Raw genomic sequence first — 18,658 nt, 5'->3', positions numbered from 1 at the left:
GGAAAAGGGCAGGGCGAGGGATAAAGTAGGCAAATTAAGGATAACAATACCCCAAGTTCCATGTTGAGTCATTGCAAGACTATTAAAATAGGGCTATAGAAGCAGGGACATACTTGAGAGCAAAGATAATTTTAAAACATGTAATATTTAGGAGGCTCTGAGATATCCAAGCAGGTATGTCTGACAGACAGCTGGAGACAGAAATCTGGATGCCAAGAGGCAAAGATCTTGCAGAAATATGCAGAATAACAAGGGTAGAAGGCCTAACCTGAAAAATAACTGAACTTTAAAGGACTGAAAAAGGAAATCAAGACTGGATGTACTTTTGTGAAGGCAGCATTATTAAGAAAATTTTTTAAGATAGCTCTGGTAAGTGGAAAAATTTTGTAAGATAGCTCTGGTAGACTGGAATACTTGGATTCAAATGTGGGCTCTCCTATTTATTAACAGTGTGAATGAGAAATTTAATGCCTCTAAGCCAAATGTAAAATAGGGATAATGATATTAATATTCATTTGATAGGGTTAAGGATAAAATGAAATAATTGTTACTATTCTCTATGTAAAGCCTATGTAAACATTATTAGTATTAGGAGAAGCTAATTAGAGTTGTTTTCTTAGAAGCTTTTTCAAAAAAGGGGATCCATAGTAATTCTTAGAAATATACTAGAACAGGAAAAAATAACCTTTACAAAGTCCAGAAAACTGGATTTAAATTGAACTTATAATTTATTAATATTGATGTCAGATACACTGAACAAAGAGACTTATGTGCCCTTTTAATGATATGAAGTGAAGTGAAAGTCGCTCAGTCGTGTCCAACAGTCCATGGAATTCTCTAGGCCAGAATACTGGAGTGGGTAGCCTTTTCCTTCTCCAGGGTATCTTCCTAACCCAGGGATCGAACCCAGGTTTCCCACCTTGCAGGTGGATTCTTTACCAGCTGAGCCACGAGGGAAGCCCAAAAACAAAATAAAGCATTTATGTGATGAATATATCATCCTAACAGAATGAAAAATATGTGTATTACTCATAAGGAAGTATAAAATGGCTGGGAAAATAAAAAGGTCAGGATGACAAGCCTAGTAATTTGTACAACGTAAGAGTATTTTTCAAAAACAATAATAATTAGATACCTCTACACAGGTCTGTGTTTTCTCTTGTTACCCCAGAACACACAGTGTTCCGACTGGCTTCCCCCTCCTGGTGAGATTCCCACTGAAGCCCTCACTATGACAATGCAGAGCAGATGATGGTCTGGACCAGCACGGCTCCTGAGATTTGAGTTTGCACATTGTTGGGGCATCTTTTCTCTGGAGTTCCAAGTCCTCCAAACTATTTGGCACTGGAGTATTTAAGCTTGTTTTATAAACACAAGTAAACCAAGCAAAAAAGCAAAGTAACTCTTAGCAGCAAAGTTGTTGGATAAATGGCATTTTAAATCGTTTTTACCCCATTGATGGAGATGACTTCAGCTCACTGCTATCTGAAAGCAGTAATAAATATTTATAAGGTACTATACTGAGGTGTTCAAAACATCACACTGCTCTAAATAGAGTGTAATTTCAGGCTAGAGTAAAATGGGCAGGATAAAAAGTAAACAAAAATAAGCTTCAGACTGGATCACTTGTCTACTTCTCTGTTCTAAAATAGATATGAGTACTATTTTCCATTTCTACTGCTGGGTCTAATTTCCACATTACTAAAAATGAAACTACTTCCCGAATTAAGTGGTTAGGAGAATGTTCTTAATCCATCAGGGTTAAGACAAGGAGTTCCCATGAGCCCAGGAGTGAAAGTCAGGACACTCGTTTCATCCTCTCTGTGGTGGTTTGTCTCTTATCAGACTTCCTCAGAAAAGTGTATCCATTAGCAAAAACTTAAGATTTGTTTTAAAAGCATCATTATAATGGAAATCATGAAAAGGAGAAATATCTGTTGTCCAATGTATGATGTTATCTGCTTAGCAGTAAGTGACATGCATTCTTGAAGGAATAAAGACGAGTTACAACTGCTACTTCCACCAATGAGTACAATTATATTAATATGTGGGTATCTTTCAGTGAAAACAGTATTTGCCTGGTACGCCAACCAACATTACCAAGATTTTTACTTTATAGTTGAAAACGCTTTTCCCATATAAAAGAATTCAGGCTGCTGATGACCCGTTTTTCTCATGCTATCTCATTACTCACGTAACTTTCCTTGCGACCATTTCTACGTTGGGCAAATAAATGGAATTACTTGGAAACTCTGTTGGATAGAATATAAATTGCACACCGCGTTTCAGAAGCTGTTTTGAATTCTACCCAAGTGTCCGGGGAAGAAAAAGGACAAGGTATAGTGTAGGGAAAAAAAAAATCCTTTTCGGTACCGTTTATTTTCACAAGTAACTCCTTTACAGTTCTCTCCTGACTGAAGAGGTTCTCTTTAAAGATGCATGTTCTTAGCAACGTCATTATTCCGGTCTCCTCAAAGCGCACGGTGGCTCTGGGCCTCTCTTGGCCCCTGGGGTGTCAGCGCTCCCAAGCGCGTGGCCCCCTGACTGAGCGGCCCTCCCCTCTGCACTGACGTCAGACTCTTCCGCCCTCCCTTTCCAACCGCTTTGCAAGGACTTCTGTTTTGCCTCGAGACTCAGATCTTTCACATCTGAAGACAGAAGCTCCTAATTTTGCCCTTTGGATTACTTTGTCCTAGATACTTTTTCTGCTAAGAGAAAACTGGCTGTTTTAAGCCCAGCACATAAATTTTACTCATCACCTCCAGCTTGCGAGCATCAGTGCAATTCAGTTCAGTTGCTCAGTTGTGTCTTGACTCTTTGCGACCCCATGGACTGCAGCACGCCAGGCCTCCCTGTCCATCACCAACTCCCGGAGTTTACTCAAACTCATGTCCATCATGTCAGTGATGCCATCCAACCATCTCACCCTCTTGAGAGCGTGAGCCTGCACAAACACACTGACACGCGCACACGCGTACACATTCAGAACCTAGTAACTGGTTCTCATCCCTAATTAAATTTGCATTGTGGGAATTTTATTGTAAATAATTAATAGATTTGCTTTATAGTACAGTCTCACCTAGTATTTTGCTATATACGCATTAGCAACACAGTTCTAGGATTAGCTGTCTACTGTTGTTTATAAGATTTTAATTGAATTTATTTTTCTTATTAAAACTTATACTTTCTCCTTCCATCTCATGGTCTCACCCTCTGTTGCTTCATTCTTTTCTATCTTAATCCATGTCCCTAACCTTATTTTTGAAAAAGTTACTTAATCATTTTTCCAACCAAATGAAAAATTAAAAATGCCAAGACTGGTAATGTTAGACGAGTAATATAAATAGACAGACTAGATATGTAACTTTAAATCTGAAGATAAAATTTACTGGATGTGTACATGTGTATATGTTAAGTTTCTGTGTGTGTGTATATATATATATACAATATATATATATAAAATGTATTATATATGTATACAAATACATGTGACAGTTGTAAGATTAAAAAGATTAAATACATTTAAATTATAAAAAATTAAGCCTTCCAAATATGGCAACTTTGTAAAAGGCTTTTGTACTTTTTGTTTACAAGCTACTAATTCTAAACAGAGGAAGGTGACTAAAATTTGGCTTTTTCCATTTTTCAAAAAACACTTATCAAAACATATTTAAAAAACCACACATGACACACAAAACAGAAAATAAACAAATATTTTAATGTATTGTTACCTTCCTTTTCATTAGGACACAATCACGGTACTTGAGTCTCTAGTATTTCTTTGCTAGTCCTTCTATTTATGTGTAACTATCCACCTCTCAGAGGTTAGCAATTTAAGAATAATTATTAAAACAATAATTTACTTAGATATTGATTCTCCCTGAGTATAGGATTAAATATCAAAAACTAAACTTATATTTTATTGATACTTTATATTTTACTTGGCTATCCTAACATTATGAAAATCTAGAATTTTATGATGTAATCTTAGAATCTATAAGTATTAAAATTACATTTGGGATAAAACAGAACTTGGAGTCATTATATTTCATAATAATCAAGGCATGTCATTTTCTATATACTTATGTAGTTCAAATCTTATTATGTATCTAAATGTCTTATATAAGTTTGAATTTTGTCTCAAGTCCTAATATCAATATCTTCATCAACTACTAAGAAAATCATTGTTCATTAGTAAAATGAAGTTTTGTTTAGAAAAGTTAACTTATTTAAATGAACTTTAGTGCCTAAAATTTTAATTAACAGTATTTGGTAAATTAAATTTAGTCTTATCATCCTCTATTTTATTACATATTTACTTTCAGTAATAGTTTTTGCTTCCTATTAGAGTGAGAATCCTGCATTGTGCAGTATAGACTGTTGTATCAATAATTAAGTTACTTAATTGTGATTATAATTAATTGTATTAACAATTAAAGCTAGTAATTGTGTAACTGTCATCAATTAATTAATCAATTCACCTTTAATGGATAAATTAATTAAGTTCACTTTTCAGGATTTCCTTATCTATAAAAAAAGGGCAGTGAACTACATATATCGTTTTTAAGTTCTCTTTCAGTTCTACCATAGAATAGTAAAGAGTCAAATTATATATACATTTATAAAAGACCTTTTAAAACAATTTCAAAATAGCCTTGTGAAATATAACAGTTCTATGTTACAAAACTGTGAACTACTACAATTTACTTTCTTTAAAATCTTACTGATTCAGTTCTAAAATATAGTTACTGTATATATAGTTACTGTATAAATGCTTCTTAGAATGTTGAAATAAGGCTAAAATCAAGATGCTGTATTTGAGTTTAATAAACATTATTAATAATTATTATATAATTTTCTCCTAGTGAAGATACATTCCCTTATCACAAAAGGACATAAGCCATTTTATTTAATATATAAATCTACCTGAGATATTATTTAATATCTGACTTTGGAAAGAATTCCTTTCAAATACGTTTAATTTTAGGGAGAAAAAAAAGAGACTCCTAATTTGTCTTAAAAAACAACTTTGAGTGTAGTTAACAAATAGATATGTTAATTAATTTTATGTTTAAGAAGGGGATCCCAGATACAATGATATCTCTTAAATTCTCCTTCCCTGAAGGTGTGGTATACTGATCACTAATAGAGTTGTTAAAATAGGGAATTCTTAACACTGATCAAAACAGACTAGTAGCAACACAGTAACAGTGTCACTGACAGAACAATAGAACCAGGAGAAAAAAGTAGGTCACAATGGTAAAGTGAGCAAAAATGAGCCAATGACAACCAAAAGGACCTTCATAATAATGAAAACATTAAAAATTAACCTTAAAATTCATTAAAAATATTTTGCCTCATTTTTCATAAAAGAACTTTAGTGAATAGTTAATGCTTATAAGAGGCAATGGAATTTAGGTTTATTTACATTTTAGAATCTACTTCTTTATAACATGATTTCTCTTATTAGAGATACAGTTTTGTGAGATAAAAACTGTTGAGCACAACCCCCTCAAAAAAGTTCAGAGAATGCTGACTCAGATTTAACAAAATCTGACATTCTAAAGAGCATTAAACATTTCTAATCTCACTTGAGGAATAAGTAGGATTAGAAATCAATTAGACATAGTCAAAGTTTAGTTGTTTGATTTAGAGATTGGGGTTCATTCCGATCCAGTGTTTGATTAACTGATGTGCAATAGCTCGGCTCGGTGGGACGAAGAATGCCTGCTGCTTGCCTTTGGTCAGAACATCCACAACCTAAAAATACACCACAATAACATTTATTAGGATTTCAAAACTATCACACTTAAATACTATTTCTATGCTTAAACAACTCAACTGAAATGTAGTGACTTTCACAGTGAATAACAAAAGGAGAAAGTAATAACATCCATATTCAACATGCAAAATTCAGTACAGTATTTTTAGCTGCTTCATTGAGTTAGTGATTCAATTTTAAAAATATTTCAGAAAGGCATTTTTCCTGATGAAAATAAGGTCACGAAAGAACAAAGTATATGCTACACACGTATTTTCAAAGTGAAAATGAACTTTTAGAAAAAAATTCCCTTTTATCAAATTCTGAAAAAAGTCTAATTTCTACTTTTTGAGGTTGAGCATAAAATAAAACTAATTTTGTGAAGGTAAAGTGACAAAGGATTTCAGGTTATCACCACTGTAGTGTACCCCTCTGTCTTCTATACAAAGACACTGAGTTATACAAGACATAGACAAGTAATTGATCTTTCACTGTATCACTTAAGGAGAGTTTTAAGAAGTCCTGAGTCTATCTTTGTTAAACAGTTGTATCAGTCTTGTCAAGTACATTTAAAAGGGTCAAGAAGTTTTCAAAACTTTTATGCAGTTTTACTGATATTTTTTGAGTTACTTGTTTCAACACTATAAACTATGTCTAATAATAATATTCCTGCTTCTCATTTGAAATAATGAGCACTCATTTTAAGGCCACTGAAAGGATCATTAATCTCAGGGAACAGCATCTGAAATAAGAAACTGGCACAGACTCATCATTACTAGGAGTGTCTCACAGCAGGAGTTACATAGGACACATCAATTATGGCGTAATCCATGAATGATGAGGGGGCCATAGCCACTCACTCAACTTGTTGAAAACATGTATCCTTGCTACATGCCCAAACCAATACAGTCAGAGAACAATCAATAGGAGAAGGAAATTAAATTGAACTTTACCTGTTCTCTAGTGAACCAGCGGGCATCCTCTATTTCATTCTTGTCAACTTTAATTTCTGTAGACACTGCCACAGCTAAGCAACCAATCATTAAGGAGGAGGGCATTGGCCACGGTTGACAAGAGACATACTGAACATGGCCCACCTTGACTCCACTTTCCTCTTCTACTTCTCTCCGGACAGCATCTTCTATTGTCTCCCCTAATCAAATGGGGCAAAAGAACAAGTAGCTGATGAACGTGCGCTGGACATTTTGTGCTCCAAATGGTTCAAACCTTTGAAAATCACTTTGGACAGAAACCCAATTCATAGAATCAGAAAGCAGAAGTCTAAAAGTAGATTGGAATTTAAGAAACATTACTTTTTAAATATATGACTACATATAGAATCAAAATGCCAGGAAACTTTTCATTTCTTAAAGGTCTAAATTTGTTACATTTAAAAAATTGTAACATCTACAAATATCTAGTACCTACTTATTATTGGCTAAACACTATGCAAACTTTTTATGTATTATCTGGTGTATCTGGCTAACATTTTCCTCACTAAAATCTTGAAACATTTTTCTTATGCTGTCAAACAACTACTACAGATAACACTTTTCCAAAGAGTTAAAAACCAAATAACACTAAAAGTTTAAAAACAGCATAAAATGAAACTCATTTTCTCTTTCCAAATAATTATTCTCTAGATAATTACTGACCCAGCTATGATAAAATAAAGTGATGCCTATAAATGAATTTATATTTCTGATTTATTGAAATTAAGAATTAGAATAAATGGAATAATTTGTAAGTTTATCTGAAAGTTTAGAAATATTCTGTTATTTAAATATAGCTTTCTATTTCAAACAGATTGGTAAATTTCCTATATAAAAATTAATTTATGTTTATAAAAAATATTGAAAAGATAACTCATAGATTAGCATATCTGCTAGACCAAACCTAAATAAATATTAGCATACAGTGCATATTAAAAAAACCCTAAAATCAATAAGAAAAAAAGATTAAACAACCAAAACAAAAACAAAGACTATAAAATATAAAATTCAGGGGAAAAGAAACTGCATGCCTAATATACATCTGAAAAAGATGCTTCATCAGCAGGGAAATAAAAGTTAAAACTACAATAACATACCACTTCATACCCATCAGAATAGCAAATAAAAATCCTGATATTTCTAACTCTGTAAAGATGAGGAATAACAGACATTTCATGTACTTCCAGAGGCAGTGTAAGCTGGCAGGAACGTTTCAGAAAACAACTTGGCAATATGTGGGAAAGATTAAGATGCTCATAGTCTACGAGCTGGCAGCCCTACTCTTGGATATACAACCTGTGGAGGCCAAATGTGCACAAGGAATAGGTCAAGAATATTCACTGCAGTGTTGCTGGTAACAGCAAAAGCTTATAGCAGAATGGATAAATGAATTGTGGAATACTCATAAATGGGATTCTACACAGCAGTTAAAAAAATGACCTAGAGCTACTAGAGGCAGCATAGTAATTAGGAGCACGGACCTAGAGCCAAACTGCCCAGGTTTGAATGCCTGTCCTATCACCTACTAGCTGCTTGTTCCTGGGCAAGTTATTCAGCCCCTATGGTGAAATAGTATCTACTATGTAAAGTTGTATGAGGATGATATGATTTAATATACAGAAAGCCTTTGCAAAAGTTCATATGTTTAGTACTGTAAGTGTAGATTGATACTGGAAATTGAGATTAAACATGTACTAATTAGATATATTCATTTATTCCACGAATATTTATTGAATATTTATTGAATTTCTACAACATATGAGGCGTATGCTCTAAGGGTTTGGGATACAGCAATAAATAAAACAAAGTCCTTGCCTTTACGGAACTGACTTTCTGGCACTAGCAAATAATAAATAAATAGAAAGAAAGGTAGATAAGTAAATACATACTTACACATATACCCTGTTAGGTGTGATGAGTGCTCTAGGGAAAAGCCAGACTGGATAACAGGGACTGTGAGTGTAGGATATGGGCTTAACTAATTTATACTTGGTGCCATCTGGGAAAGTCTCTCTGAAAAGGTGACAACTGAGTCTAGTACAGAAGGAAGTGATGCCTTCGGTAAGAGCAATATATGAAAAAGCAAAGAATTTTTTTAAAACAGATGTAACTATTCCACTAGTAACAACAAAAATTATATTATTTAAAACACAGAAAATACTTAAAAATACTCCAGTTTTATAACATGATAGTTTGTCAGAGATTACTTTTCAAATGCTGTCCAAAGTTTTTATTTAGAAATCATAAGTTAAATAGAAATAACTATAAAAATTATACAGAAAAGGCGCACCAGGTTCAATAAATCCAGCGAGGCAAGTAAACATGCCTGGAGGAAATCTCTTCTGCCTGCCTAAAAGACATTTGGTCCCATCAGGATGAATAACTTGCATGATTACCACTGGATCTGTTTAAAAAAATCAGATGTATGAATGACAGGAAAAAACAATTTAGACCCATTGTGTAAAGTCACTGTCTAATAGGATAATACAAATGTATATACCTCCTGTAAGAACAAGACTTTTGTCTAGTTACAAGAGGTGGTTTCTATCTGCCTAAAGACAGTATTTCAGGGAAATTGCATAGAATATTGTCAGAAAGCTAAAGAAAGGCCATTTTTGTCTTCTTTCTCATCTTAATAGCAACACTTATTGTATATTTACAGTATGCTAGGCTTATTTTTTTAATAATAAAGAAGTTCAAATAACTAATACATAGCATGGAGAAAATTCATATTTTACCATAGTAAATCTCTCCTTCCATTCCAATCCTTGTTGTTGTTTGTTGTTCAGTCACTAAGTCGTGTCTGACTCTTTGTGACCCCATGGACTGAAGCATGCCAGGCTTTCCTGTCCTTCACTGTCTCTCAGAGTTTGCTCAAACTCATGTCCACTGAGTTGGTGATGCTACCCAACCATCTCATTCTGTCGCCCCCTTCTCATCCTTAACAAAGCGTTTTTAAAAGCTAATATGGCTTGACGGTTAAGTTTAAGCCATTAAAAAATTAACTTATTTAAATAATATTCACTGCATTAGTGACTTCCGGAATGATTTGAGAAGTCACTAATTCAGTGAGTTCACCTCACTAGATTATGACTGAGGATCAGTAATCAAATGTGAAATGCTCTGAGCAGCAAACGCCTGTCACTAGGCCATGCGCTTTACTCCCAGGAGACCCCCTCAGATGTGGCTGGGTCTGTCCTTTTTTGCACAGTTTTAAAGGGCTAGGTTATCAGATTTCCAATTCCACAGCCAACTCAAAGCAGCGACTGGGAGAGAGAAGGCAGAGGCAGACACCAGCAGGAAGGAGAAGCTAGCTCCAGGCTGTTTTGGTGATGCCACAAGCAGGTACTGGGCTGTTAGGGTGTTTTTGTTTTTTTTTCCTCTGTTCACTAAATGGACCCAGATGGTGGGCTTTTGAAATCCTGTACCTCAACACATCAAATTCATGCTGATTAACCCAAGGTTAAGAAATGGCCAGTTATGTACAATGTCCTTTACTTAAAAGTCACCAAATTAGGTAATACTTTAGTACTTATAGTCTTAATGGTTAAATTAAATATGCTTTTAATAAAAAGGCAAAGCTCCTTAGCAACTCAAAATCTTATCTTTCCAGAATGTCTCATTCCCTAAGGTTTCCAGATGGCTAAGATTTCACTGTAAAAGGCTTACCAACTCTTGGGTATGATGTATTGTGAACACCATGGAGACTAGGACAGTCTTCTTTTAAGCATACTCTTTTATAGCCACCTTCTTCAATTTTAGTTGCATTTCCACAGGTTGGGCAGAACTTATACCGGCTGTGCCAGGCGAGAACAGATCTTGCTTGAGCTACAACTCCTATGACAGGAGCAAAAGAAGCTTTAATTCTATGACAAATGGTAAACACATTAATACATAAGGAAAGAACATTCTTAAGTCATAATAAAGACATGTACTGTATTGTAGGTGTGTGATCAAAGGTTTTAGTTTTCCTATTTTTTTAATCTGTATATGTCTTTTAAAAGATTTAGTTCTACAGATGATAAATGAAAATTAGATTTACCTTTCATTTGGACTAATGAAATAAAACTCTCATATAAGATGGATGTACAAACATCCATATACACTGTATAAGTTTAGGCTTTTACCATAGGTGATTTGTAAATTTTGGATATACACGATTCTAGTGTATACTGACTTTACAATAGTGAAGTCTCTCAGTTGTGTCCAACTCTTTGTGATCCCATGGACTGTAGCCCACCAGGATCCTCGGTTCATGGGATTTTCCAGGCAAGAATACTGGAGTGGGTTGCCATTTCCTTTTCCAGGAGATCTTCCTGACCCCGGGATTGAACCCGGGTCTCCCACATCATAGGCAGACACTTACTTTACCGTCTGAGCCACCAGGGAAGTCCAGGGAAGACTTTACGATAGTGACTTTCATAAAAATACACTATGAAGACAGTTCCTAAGTTAGATTTGGACCACAAATGAAGTATTACTAGGAAACGTAGGAATCTATATCTACTTTCCTTGGTGCCTAAGACAGTACTGGTGTGTGTCATTGTGGAACATATTCTGTTTATAACTGGGAAGTACATAGAATATTTTTAAAATATTGTGTTTACAACTCTTGTGATTAACTTTGTTTATGACAAAAATGCTTATTGGAATAAATCTTAAGACTATGTACACCCTGTCTACAACCTTTACCCTGATACTTCAAAAAATAATATGGCCTGACCAAAAATAACAAAACTGGGGCAATAAGAGTAGAAAAGCTACATTTCATTTGCCTGACAAAACTTCTCTCCCCTAAAATAGAGTATTTGGTCTAGGATTTTGAAATAAAATAACCATAAATAGCAATAATGTTTTAACTTGGGAAAAATGAATAAGCCATAAATTAAAACAAATGTAACAGTGACATTCAATGAACCTAGGCAACATTAAATATCTGCCTGCTCTGTTACTCTGTAATATGTAACTTACCTCAAAGTACCTCCATTATTTCACTCTCATTACAGTAAGAAAAGCTAACATTTATTGAGTACTTACTATGTGTCAAGCACTCAGCAAAGATCTTAACATACATCATTTATTTTATGTTTGGAGCAACACTATAATGTAGGTGGAGGAAGCACAAAACTGGAATCAAGATTGCCGAGAGAAATATCAGTAATCTCAGATATGCAGATGACACCACCCTTATGGCAGAAAGTGAAGAAGAACTAAAGAGCCTCTTGATGAAAGTGAAAGAGGAGAGTGAAAAAGTTGGCTTAAAGCTCAATATTCAGAAAACTAAGATCATGGCACCTGGTCCCATCACTTCATGGCAAATAGATGGGGAAATAGTGGAAACCGTGGCTGACTATTTTTTTGGGCTCCAAAATCACTGCAGATGGGGACTGCAGCCATGAAATTAAAAGACACTTACTCCTTGGAAGGAAAGTTATGACCAACCTAGACAGCATATTAAAAAGCAGAGACATTACTTTGTCAACAAAGGTCCGTCTAGTCAAGGCTATGGTTTTTCCAGTGGTCATATATGGATGTGAGAGTTGGACTATAAAGAAAGCTGAGTGCCGAAGAATTGATGCCTTTGAACTGTGGTGTTGGAGAAGACTCTTGAGAGTCCCTTGGACTGCAAGGAGATCCAACCAGTCCATCCTAAAGGAAACCAGTCCTGGGTATTCATTGGAAGGACTGATGCTGAAGCTGAAACTCTAATACTTTGGCCACCCGATGAGAAGAGCTGACTCATTGGAAAAGACCCTAATGCTGGGAAGGATTGGGGGCAGGAGGAGAAGGGGATGATAGAGGATGAGATGGCTGGATGACATCACCAACTCAATGGACATGGGTTTGGGCAGACTCCGGGAGTTGGTGATGGACAGGGAGGCCTGGTGTGCTGCGGTTCATGGGGTCACAAAGAGTTGGGACACGACTGAGCGACTGAACTGAATAATGTAGGTACCATTATTGTCCTCATTTTTGAGAGTAGGAAACTGAGGCACACAGAGGATCTATATAAGGTTACACAGCAGCTGAGTAAAAGAGCCTCAGTTTCCTTACTATTTTTTTTAAGAACTTGTAATTACATATACAGCTTCAAAGAGAAGAAATTTTAAACTCATAGTGTTTTTCCCACAGATCTACAGAATAAAACATAACACTCCAGATGTTGAGATGAGTGTCTAAGAGGTCTCTGGAAGAGCCTGCCAGGTTACCTAAGGCAAAGTGGACACTGACAAGTGACCTCTTTCTCACCTCCCATTAACTCTTCAGTCTACCGTAGTATACCTTCTACTCCTATTTCACTGACACTCCTCTCGTCAAATTACCAACAGCTTCATATTATCAAACTAAAGGCTCTTAAAAAAAATTCTTTATCTTCATCTTACTCACTCTCCGTGGCATTCAATATACTTGACTAGTAACTCCAAGAAACACTTTGTTCTCTTGTTTGCTATGAGCACATTCTTCTGTTACTTCTTACTTGTGGCCATACTATCAACATCATCTTTAATAGCTCCTCTCCTATCTGACCTCTGAAACTCAGGGGGATTCAGGTAATTCTCAGGTTCTCCTTCTTGCTTGCTCTCAACTTTTTATGTAATGTGAAAGTTTCCTGGGATTTAAACACCACCATTGTGTTGATGACTTTCATACAGATATATTCTAGTTCTTTCCTCTTTGTTCCAGATTCTGTTTCCCTTCAGTAAAACTTAACATGCTCAAAGATAAAATCTTCATTTATTTACTTCAAGTCTGTCCTGCTTCCCTTGCTCTACCCACGACTCTGTATTATTTTATCAATAAAGCTTATTAGTATCTACCAAGTGACTAAAGTTTCAAACTTAGCAGTCCTTCTTACTCTCTCACTTCATTATTATAACACACCCACTCCATTCACAAGTACTGCTGATTTTCTCTTCAAAATATACCTTGACTGTATCACTTTTCCTCCATCTCCCCTACTATCATCCTAACAACTCAGGCTGTAGTCTATGTTACTATTATCTCTCTTTCTCTCTCTCACTTATAAGTCTTAACCTACTGTTCAAGCCCTATCAGTTCTACCTCTGTAATATTTCAAAACTCTCCCTTTCTCTCTACTCCACTCACCCAAGTCACTGCATTCTCTTACCTGGGCTACTGTAATCTTCAACCTCCTCTTAACAGGATTCTGGACTTCCACACTTAACTATCTACAGTTCATGAGCTACAAAGCAGCTAGAGTGATTTTTTTTTTTTTAAACACAGGCCAAATTATAACATTTAAATGGAATTTAGGATAAAATCCCTCATTTCTTAGCATGATATATATGACCCCGTGTGAACTGGTATAAAAGGCAACGGAAAACAAAGCAAAATAGTCAAGGTCTTTGCCAGCATGTTTCAGGCACTCAATAATCATTCACTGAACAATGAAATGAAAACAGCATGCATTAGGGTTAATTCTGGGGAAACTAATCTTGGCTGATTAAAACTGCTGTTACCACCCAGAAGAGTAGTCCTCTAGGGTAAGAACTTCAGGAAGTTTCTACTGAAGACAGCCTAAGTTCATTGCTTCCTGGAAAAAGTGTGCTTCCTAGAAATTGCAGATACATGCAATTGCAATCCAGTACCCAAAACCAGATTATTACCAATACAAGTAAACAAGTGTTCACTTCCTACCAGCTTCTTTTTCTTTCAATTGCAGAAGAGCTGGCATTGGTGGATGAAGAAAATAACAATTTTCATGCCTTTGCTTAAATTCTTCAGCAGCAACAGTATCTATACCTAAAGCAAACCAGGCAACCAACCCATCTTCTTCTTCTTTTGAGAATTCCCCAGCATAATTAAAAAACTCTTTTTTCATTTCAAGTTCTACTCCAAGGAAAATCAAGGTGATCTTCTCAGGCTGAGCCAAATAATCCTTTATATCTGTGTAGTTCAGCTGACAAAGCCTGACTTCTGGCTGTTGAAAACTTTCTTTATTGCCACCTAGAGTAACCAAGGGATTTAAATCTGAGAAAAGGATATAAACTGTGGCTGGATGGCTTTCTTTTGCTAACAGCCAGTCAGAATTATTTCTTTTTTCACTTTTCCGGTCCAGTAGTGTCTTGCTAAAATAATTTTCACATTCTTCCACCTCATTGGTTAGGAACCAAGGCTTCTTCCCACCTTTAGCATTAGCTAATAAGTTAGCTATATGCTTATAACCCCAAAATTTAGCTATATCCAGTGCAGTCTGCCTTGATTTGTTGACAATGGATCTGTCGCACCTATGGATGGAAGCAAAAAATAAAATAGCAAACATTTTCTTCAGTATTTATTACGATAAAATTTTCTAGATGTACACAATAGTCCATTTAATAATTACATAATTTATTTTTGTTTTAGAACATAATATATTAATGGAAAGGTTAAAAACCAATCATAAATGATTAAAAGTTAGAGACAGTGGATGTTTAAAATTTCTGGAAGATTATTTATAAAATAAAAAGCATAGATTTTATGTGCTGTAAGGAGATATTAAATTTTTACAATGAGTTTTCAGTAGTCATAGTGGGCAGATTTACATTTTTATTTTGGAAAAAAATTAGATTAACTCATTAACTGCTTGGCTATTAAGTATGAAAAGTTAATTCCCCAATTAGAAAAGTTAAGTTTTAAATTAGAAATTATGCTATTATATAACAAGACTGTTCAGTGAGTTATTTACAAGCCCAATGTTATAAATATAGCTACATGAAAAATTTAAAAGAAAATACATAATCCAGAAATTAAACCAGACACTCTTCAGGTGGCACAGCCTAAAACGTTTACCCTTTTTCAAGTAGAAATTGGACAACATCTGGGTGCCCATTCCTTGCAGCATACATTAAAGCAGTCCAGCCATTTTCAGAAGTTTCATTGAGAAGAGATGGAGAATGACTGAGTATTGCTGTTAACTTGGCAATATCTCCTTCTGCAGCTGAATAGTGAAACTGGGATATTATTTCTTGATTCAGACTTCTTTTTACAGAAGACATCTCTTCCTTAAAAGAGGAAAATAGGAAAAAACTCATTTACAATTGCTTTCTTGTATCAGTGATTGAACATTATCAGAGTGCTGATAGAATCAGAACATTAGTTATGGTTTCTAAAACAATTTACTCTTAAAAAGGTAACTGTCAAGTGTCATCACAGGATACACTTAAAAACTGTCATCAGTTGAGAATGTTAAATGTAATTCAATATGAGGGATGTATAAAATAATGTATAAAGAACTTTGGCGGAAAACTGTTGAAGGGAGTGACATCAGTGGGAGGGAGGGTAAGGTAAAAGATATGACAAACAGGAAAGTGTATTGTAGGCAAACCAGAGGGACTTCAATACAGATCAGGGCATGAGAGGAGTTACAGTAGATAGAAATAAGGCAGGTGTTTTTAGCAGATGACAAGCAGTATTCTCTTAGATTAAATGATACTAGAAACAGATCTGTCCTCTCAGGGAAATAATGATCCTATTGAAAGAATTAGGTTTCATATGAAAAAAACTTATTGCTTTACCTTTCACAGGGATTGATTTAATCCATCAGGGATTGATTTTTGCTCATGATGTGAGGTAGGGGTCACGATACATTTTTATCCCAATAGATAAAATCCATTTGAGTCAGGGTCATTCTCAAATTTATTGTCTTTGTCCCATTATATTGCAGTATTATACTTGTCATAAATGAGATGACCATATATTTTGGATCTATTATTAGACACTGTTCTATCAGTCACTTTGTCTATCCTTGAATCACAGAAGCTTTTAAAATCATTAACTTTGTCTGCTTTGTCACCCTGTTACTTCAGTAAGAAAGAATTGTTCTATGTGCGTGTGCATGTGTGCATGCCAAGTTGCTTGAGTCATGTGCAACTCTGTTGGACCCCATGGACTGCCTGCCGCCCACCAGGCTCCTCTCTCTATGGGATTCTCCAGGCAAGAATAATGGCGGGGGTTGCCATGCCCTTCTCCAGAGGATCTTCCTGACCCAGGGATCAAAACTAATTGTTCCATATCCTCTAATAAATGCTTCCTAATTGTGGGCTGAATGTGGTAGGGCATAATTTTGAAGGGAAATGGATCATATTTCAGTTGTCTATGAATTCCTCAAAGTACTTTTTTTTTAAGGTATGATTTTTTTTTTCTGTGAAATTCTATTAAGAAAAGATTTGGGATTCTAACTAGGTTTCTACCTTCTGAGAATAATCTACTGACACTATAAAGAAAGAAAGGTTACATAATCCATAATTTTTTACAGCAGTTGTCTTTAAGGTTCTGACTGCAATTTTGTTTATCAACTGTCAAGCAGTAACAGCATGACAATATTTAAAGGAAAAAATGGGCTGGAGATTAACTTTCTTATTTGTGTCTGTTCACTTTACCTGTTTATTATCTTTCTGCTACCTACAAATAGGCTAAAACTACTCACAGGACTAGAAACAAAATACTGAAATGCTCTATACAACTTAAATTAGGAGGGGTGACTTCTGGATTAGAAAACAATTCATTTCTTTTGATTTACCCTAGAATTTACTTCACTATTCTCTTCATATTAAGATTTCTAAATGCATTAAAAATATTATGAATAACAGAACCTACTTTTCAGGATTTTATTTTGTACTGCTGTATACTGACTCATGTATGGTTTTCCCTTTGAAATTGCTTTTTCCTTAAAATCATATCATCCAGGTTCTTCAGTATGGCTTCAGTTCAGTTCAGTCGCTCAGTCCTGTCCGACTCTTTGCGACCCCATGAATCGCAGCACACCAGGCCTCCCTGTCCAACACCAACTCCCGGAGTTTACTCAAACAGTATGGCTTACTATATGCAATATTTAAGTCATGGTCACTTTCTCACTTTCTCCACAGTCCACTCACTCCCGGTTGACTGCAAAATTGGCCTCCAAAAATACAGTACCATTCATTACCCACAGTGCAATGCTTATGCATACAGTATTTTCAGGAGAAAAGAGTAGAAAATATATACTTTCCCCTCTTATGCTTTCTCGCAAGAAAAGCCATCTAGAAACAGAACCATTACTCGTTCCAGAAGAGCACACAGAAGTCTAAAGTCCAGCTCTACTGTTCGATTTACTTTTTCATTTCTCCTCAGGTTCTTGTGAAGACAGGGTGTTTGAAGGCAGGATGAGGTGATTCACTTAGCTAAATGCTGCCCTTGCTTTCCAAGAATATGGACGATCCTCAGAGACGGTTTTATAGAATCTTTACTTTAAAGGATCTTACACTTTGAGCAAAACCATCACCCAGTTTTATGGATGTGTGGACTAGGGCCCCTGACTGGTCCAAGGCCACATGGCTCAAGAGACAGGGCAGACCTCACAAACAGCTTTGTCACTGCGGTCACCGACCCGAATTTCTGGGGCATTCCTGAGGGCCAGCTCACCTACCAAACGCACCCCTCCCCGCCCCATGCACGGTCTCTCCAGCGTCTCTAAGTTCCTTGAACGTCTGTTTCCGTGCCAGGACTGTGAGAGTTCTTTAAAGATAAGTGAAGTGAACCCACAGCGAATCCCCCCACCTCAGAGACTGTGCTGGGTCGGCTGCGCGCCCAGGCCCCTCCCGGAAGCCCAGGCTCTTAAGTCCACACCTGCGTCCGCACCCTAGCGCGAGGCTGCGCCACACCACCCAGCAGCGCAGGGCCCGTCAGCGCGGAGACGGAAAGAGCACAGAGAACTGGTTACCAGCTCCAGAAGGGGCCCTGGACCCGCCAACTCGCCGCTGCTGCTACTAACCCACAGGTGACCAGGGTAACAGACACCAGGGTTTGCAGTCCAAGAGCCGGGGAAACCCCACACTCCCTCTGCCCGCCGCCGGATGGAGCCTCGCCGACTTCCGGTGAAGGGCAGGTGTCTGCGCACGGCTTTATGGGACATGTAGTTCGAAGG

The 18,658-nt window shown here is 36.2% G+C and overlaps 1 protein-coding gene across 4 annotated transcripts; it reads right to left on the bottom strand.

Annotated features, from left to right (window-relative positions):
* Window positions 1–3,699: 3,699 nt before the first annotated feature.
* Window positions 3,700–18,617, bottom strand: NUDT12 (nudix hydrolase 12). 4 transcript variants are annotated; one of them, XM_043464521.1, is made up of 7 exons: window positions 18,455–18,617; window positions 15,547–15,758; window positions 14,413–15,002; window positions 10,423–10,590; window positions 9,044–9,157; window positions 6,715–6,914; window positions 3,700–5,760 (listed from the first exon to the last, which is right to left on the bottom strand). In XM_043464521.1, the coding sequence occupies exons 2-7, from the start codon at window positions 15,750–15,752 to the stop codon at window positions 5,650–5,652; spliced, it is 1,389 nt and encodes a 462-aa protein (XP_043320456.1). In that variant the 5' UTR covers window positions 15,753–15,758; window positions 18,455–18,617; the 3' UTR covers window positions 3,700–5,649. The 4 variants fall into 4 exon arrangements, with proteins under 4 accessions (XP_043320456.1, XP_043320457.1, XP_043320459.1 ...); XM_043464522.1 differs by having other exon boundaries at window positions 18,506–18,614; XM_043464524.1 differs by having other exon boundaries at window positions 18,373–18,583.
* Window positions 18,618–18,658: the final 41 nt, after the last annotated feature.

The sequence above is a fragment of the Cervus canadensis genome, chromosome 4, assembly GCF_019320065.1.
Source record: "Cervus canadensis isolate Bull #8, Minnesota chromosome 4, ASM1932006v1, whole genome shotgun sequence".
Classification (NCBI taxonomy): Eukaryota; Metazoa; Chordata; class Mammalia; order Artiodactyla; family Cervidae; genus Cervus; species Cervus canadensis.
This window is presented reverse-complemented; position numbering and strand designations above follow the sequence as displayed.

What these genes read in the sequence shown, in the direction of transcription:
- NUDT12 (XM_043464521.1), bottom strand. Translation starts at nt 15,752, where the DNA reads ATGTCTTCTGTAAAAAGAAGTCTGAATCAAGAAATAATATCCCAGTTT. An exon ending in CGCTGGATTTATTGAACCTG is followed by an intron (nt 6,915 to 9,043) that starts GTGCGCCTTTTC and finishes CCATTTGATTAG; the next exon opens with GGGAGACAATAGAAGATGCT. An exon ending in GCTGGTTCACTAGAGAACAG is followed by an intron (nt 5,761 to 6,714) that starts GTAAAGTTCAAT and finishes GTGTATTTTTAG; the next exon opens with GTTGTGGATGTTCTGACCAA.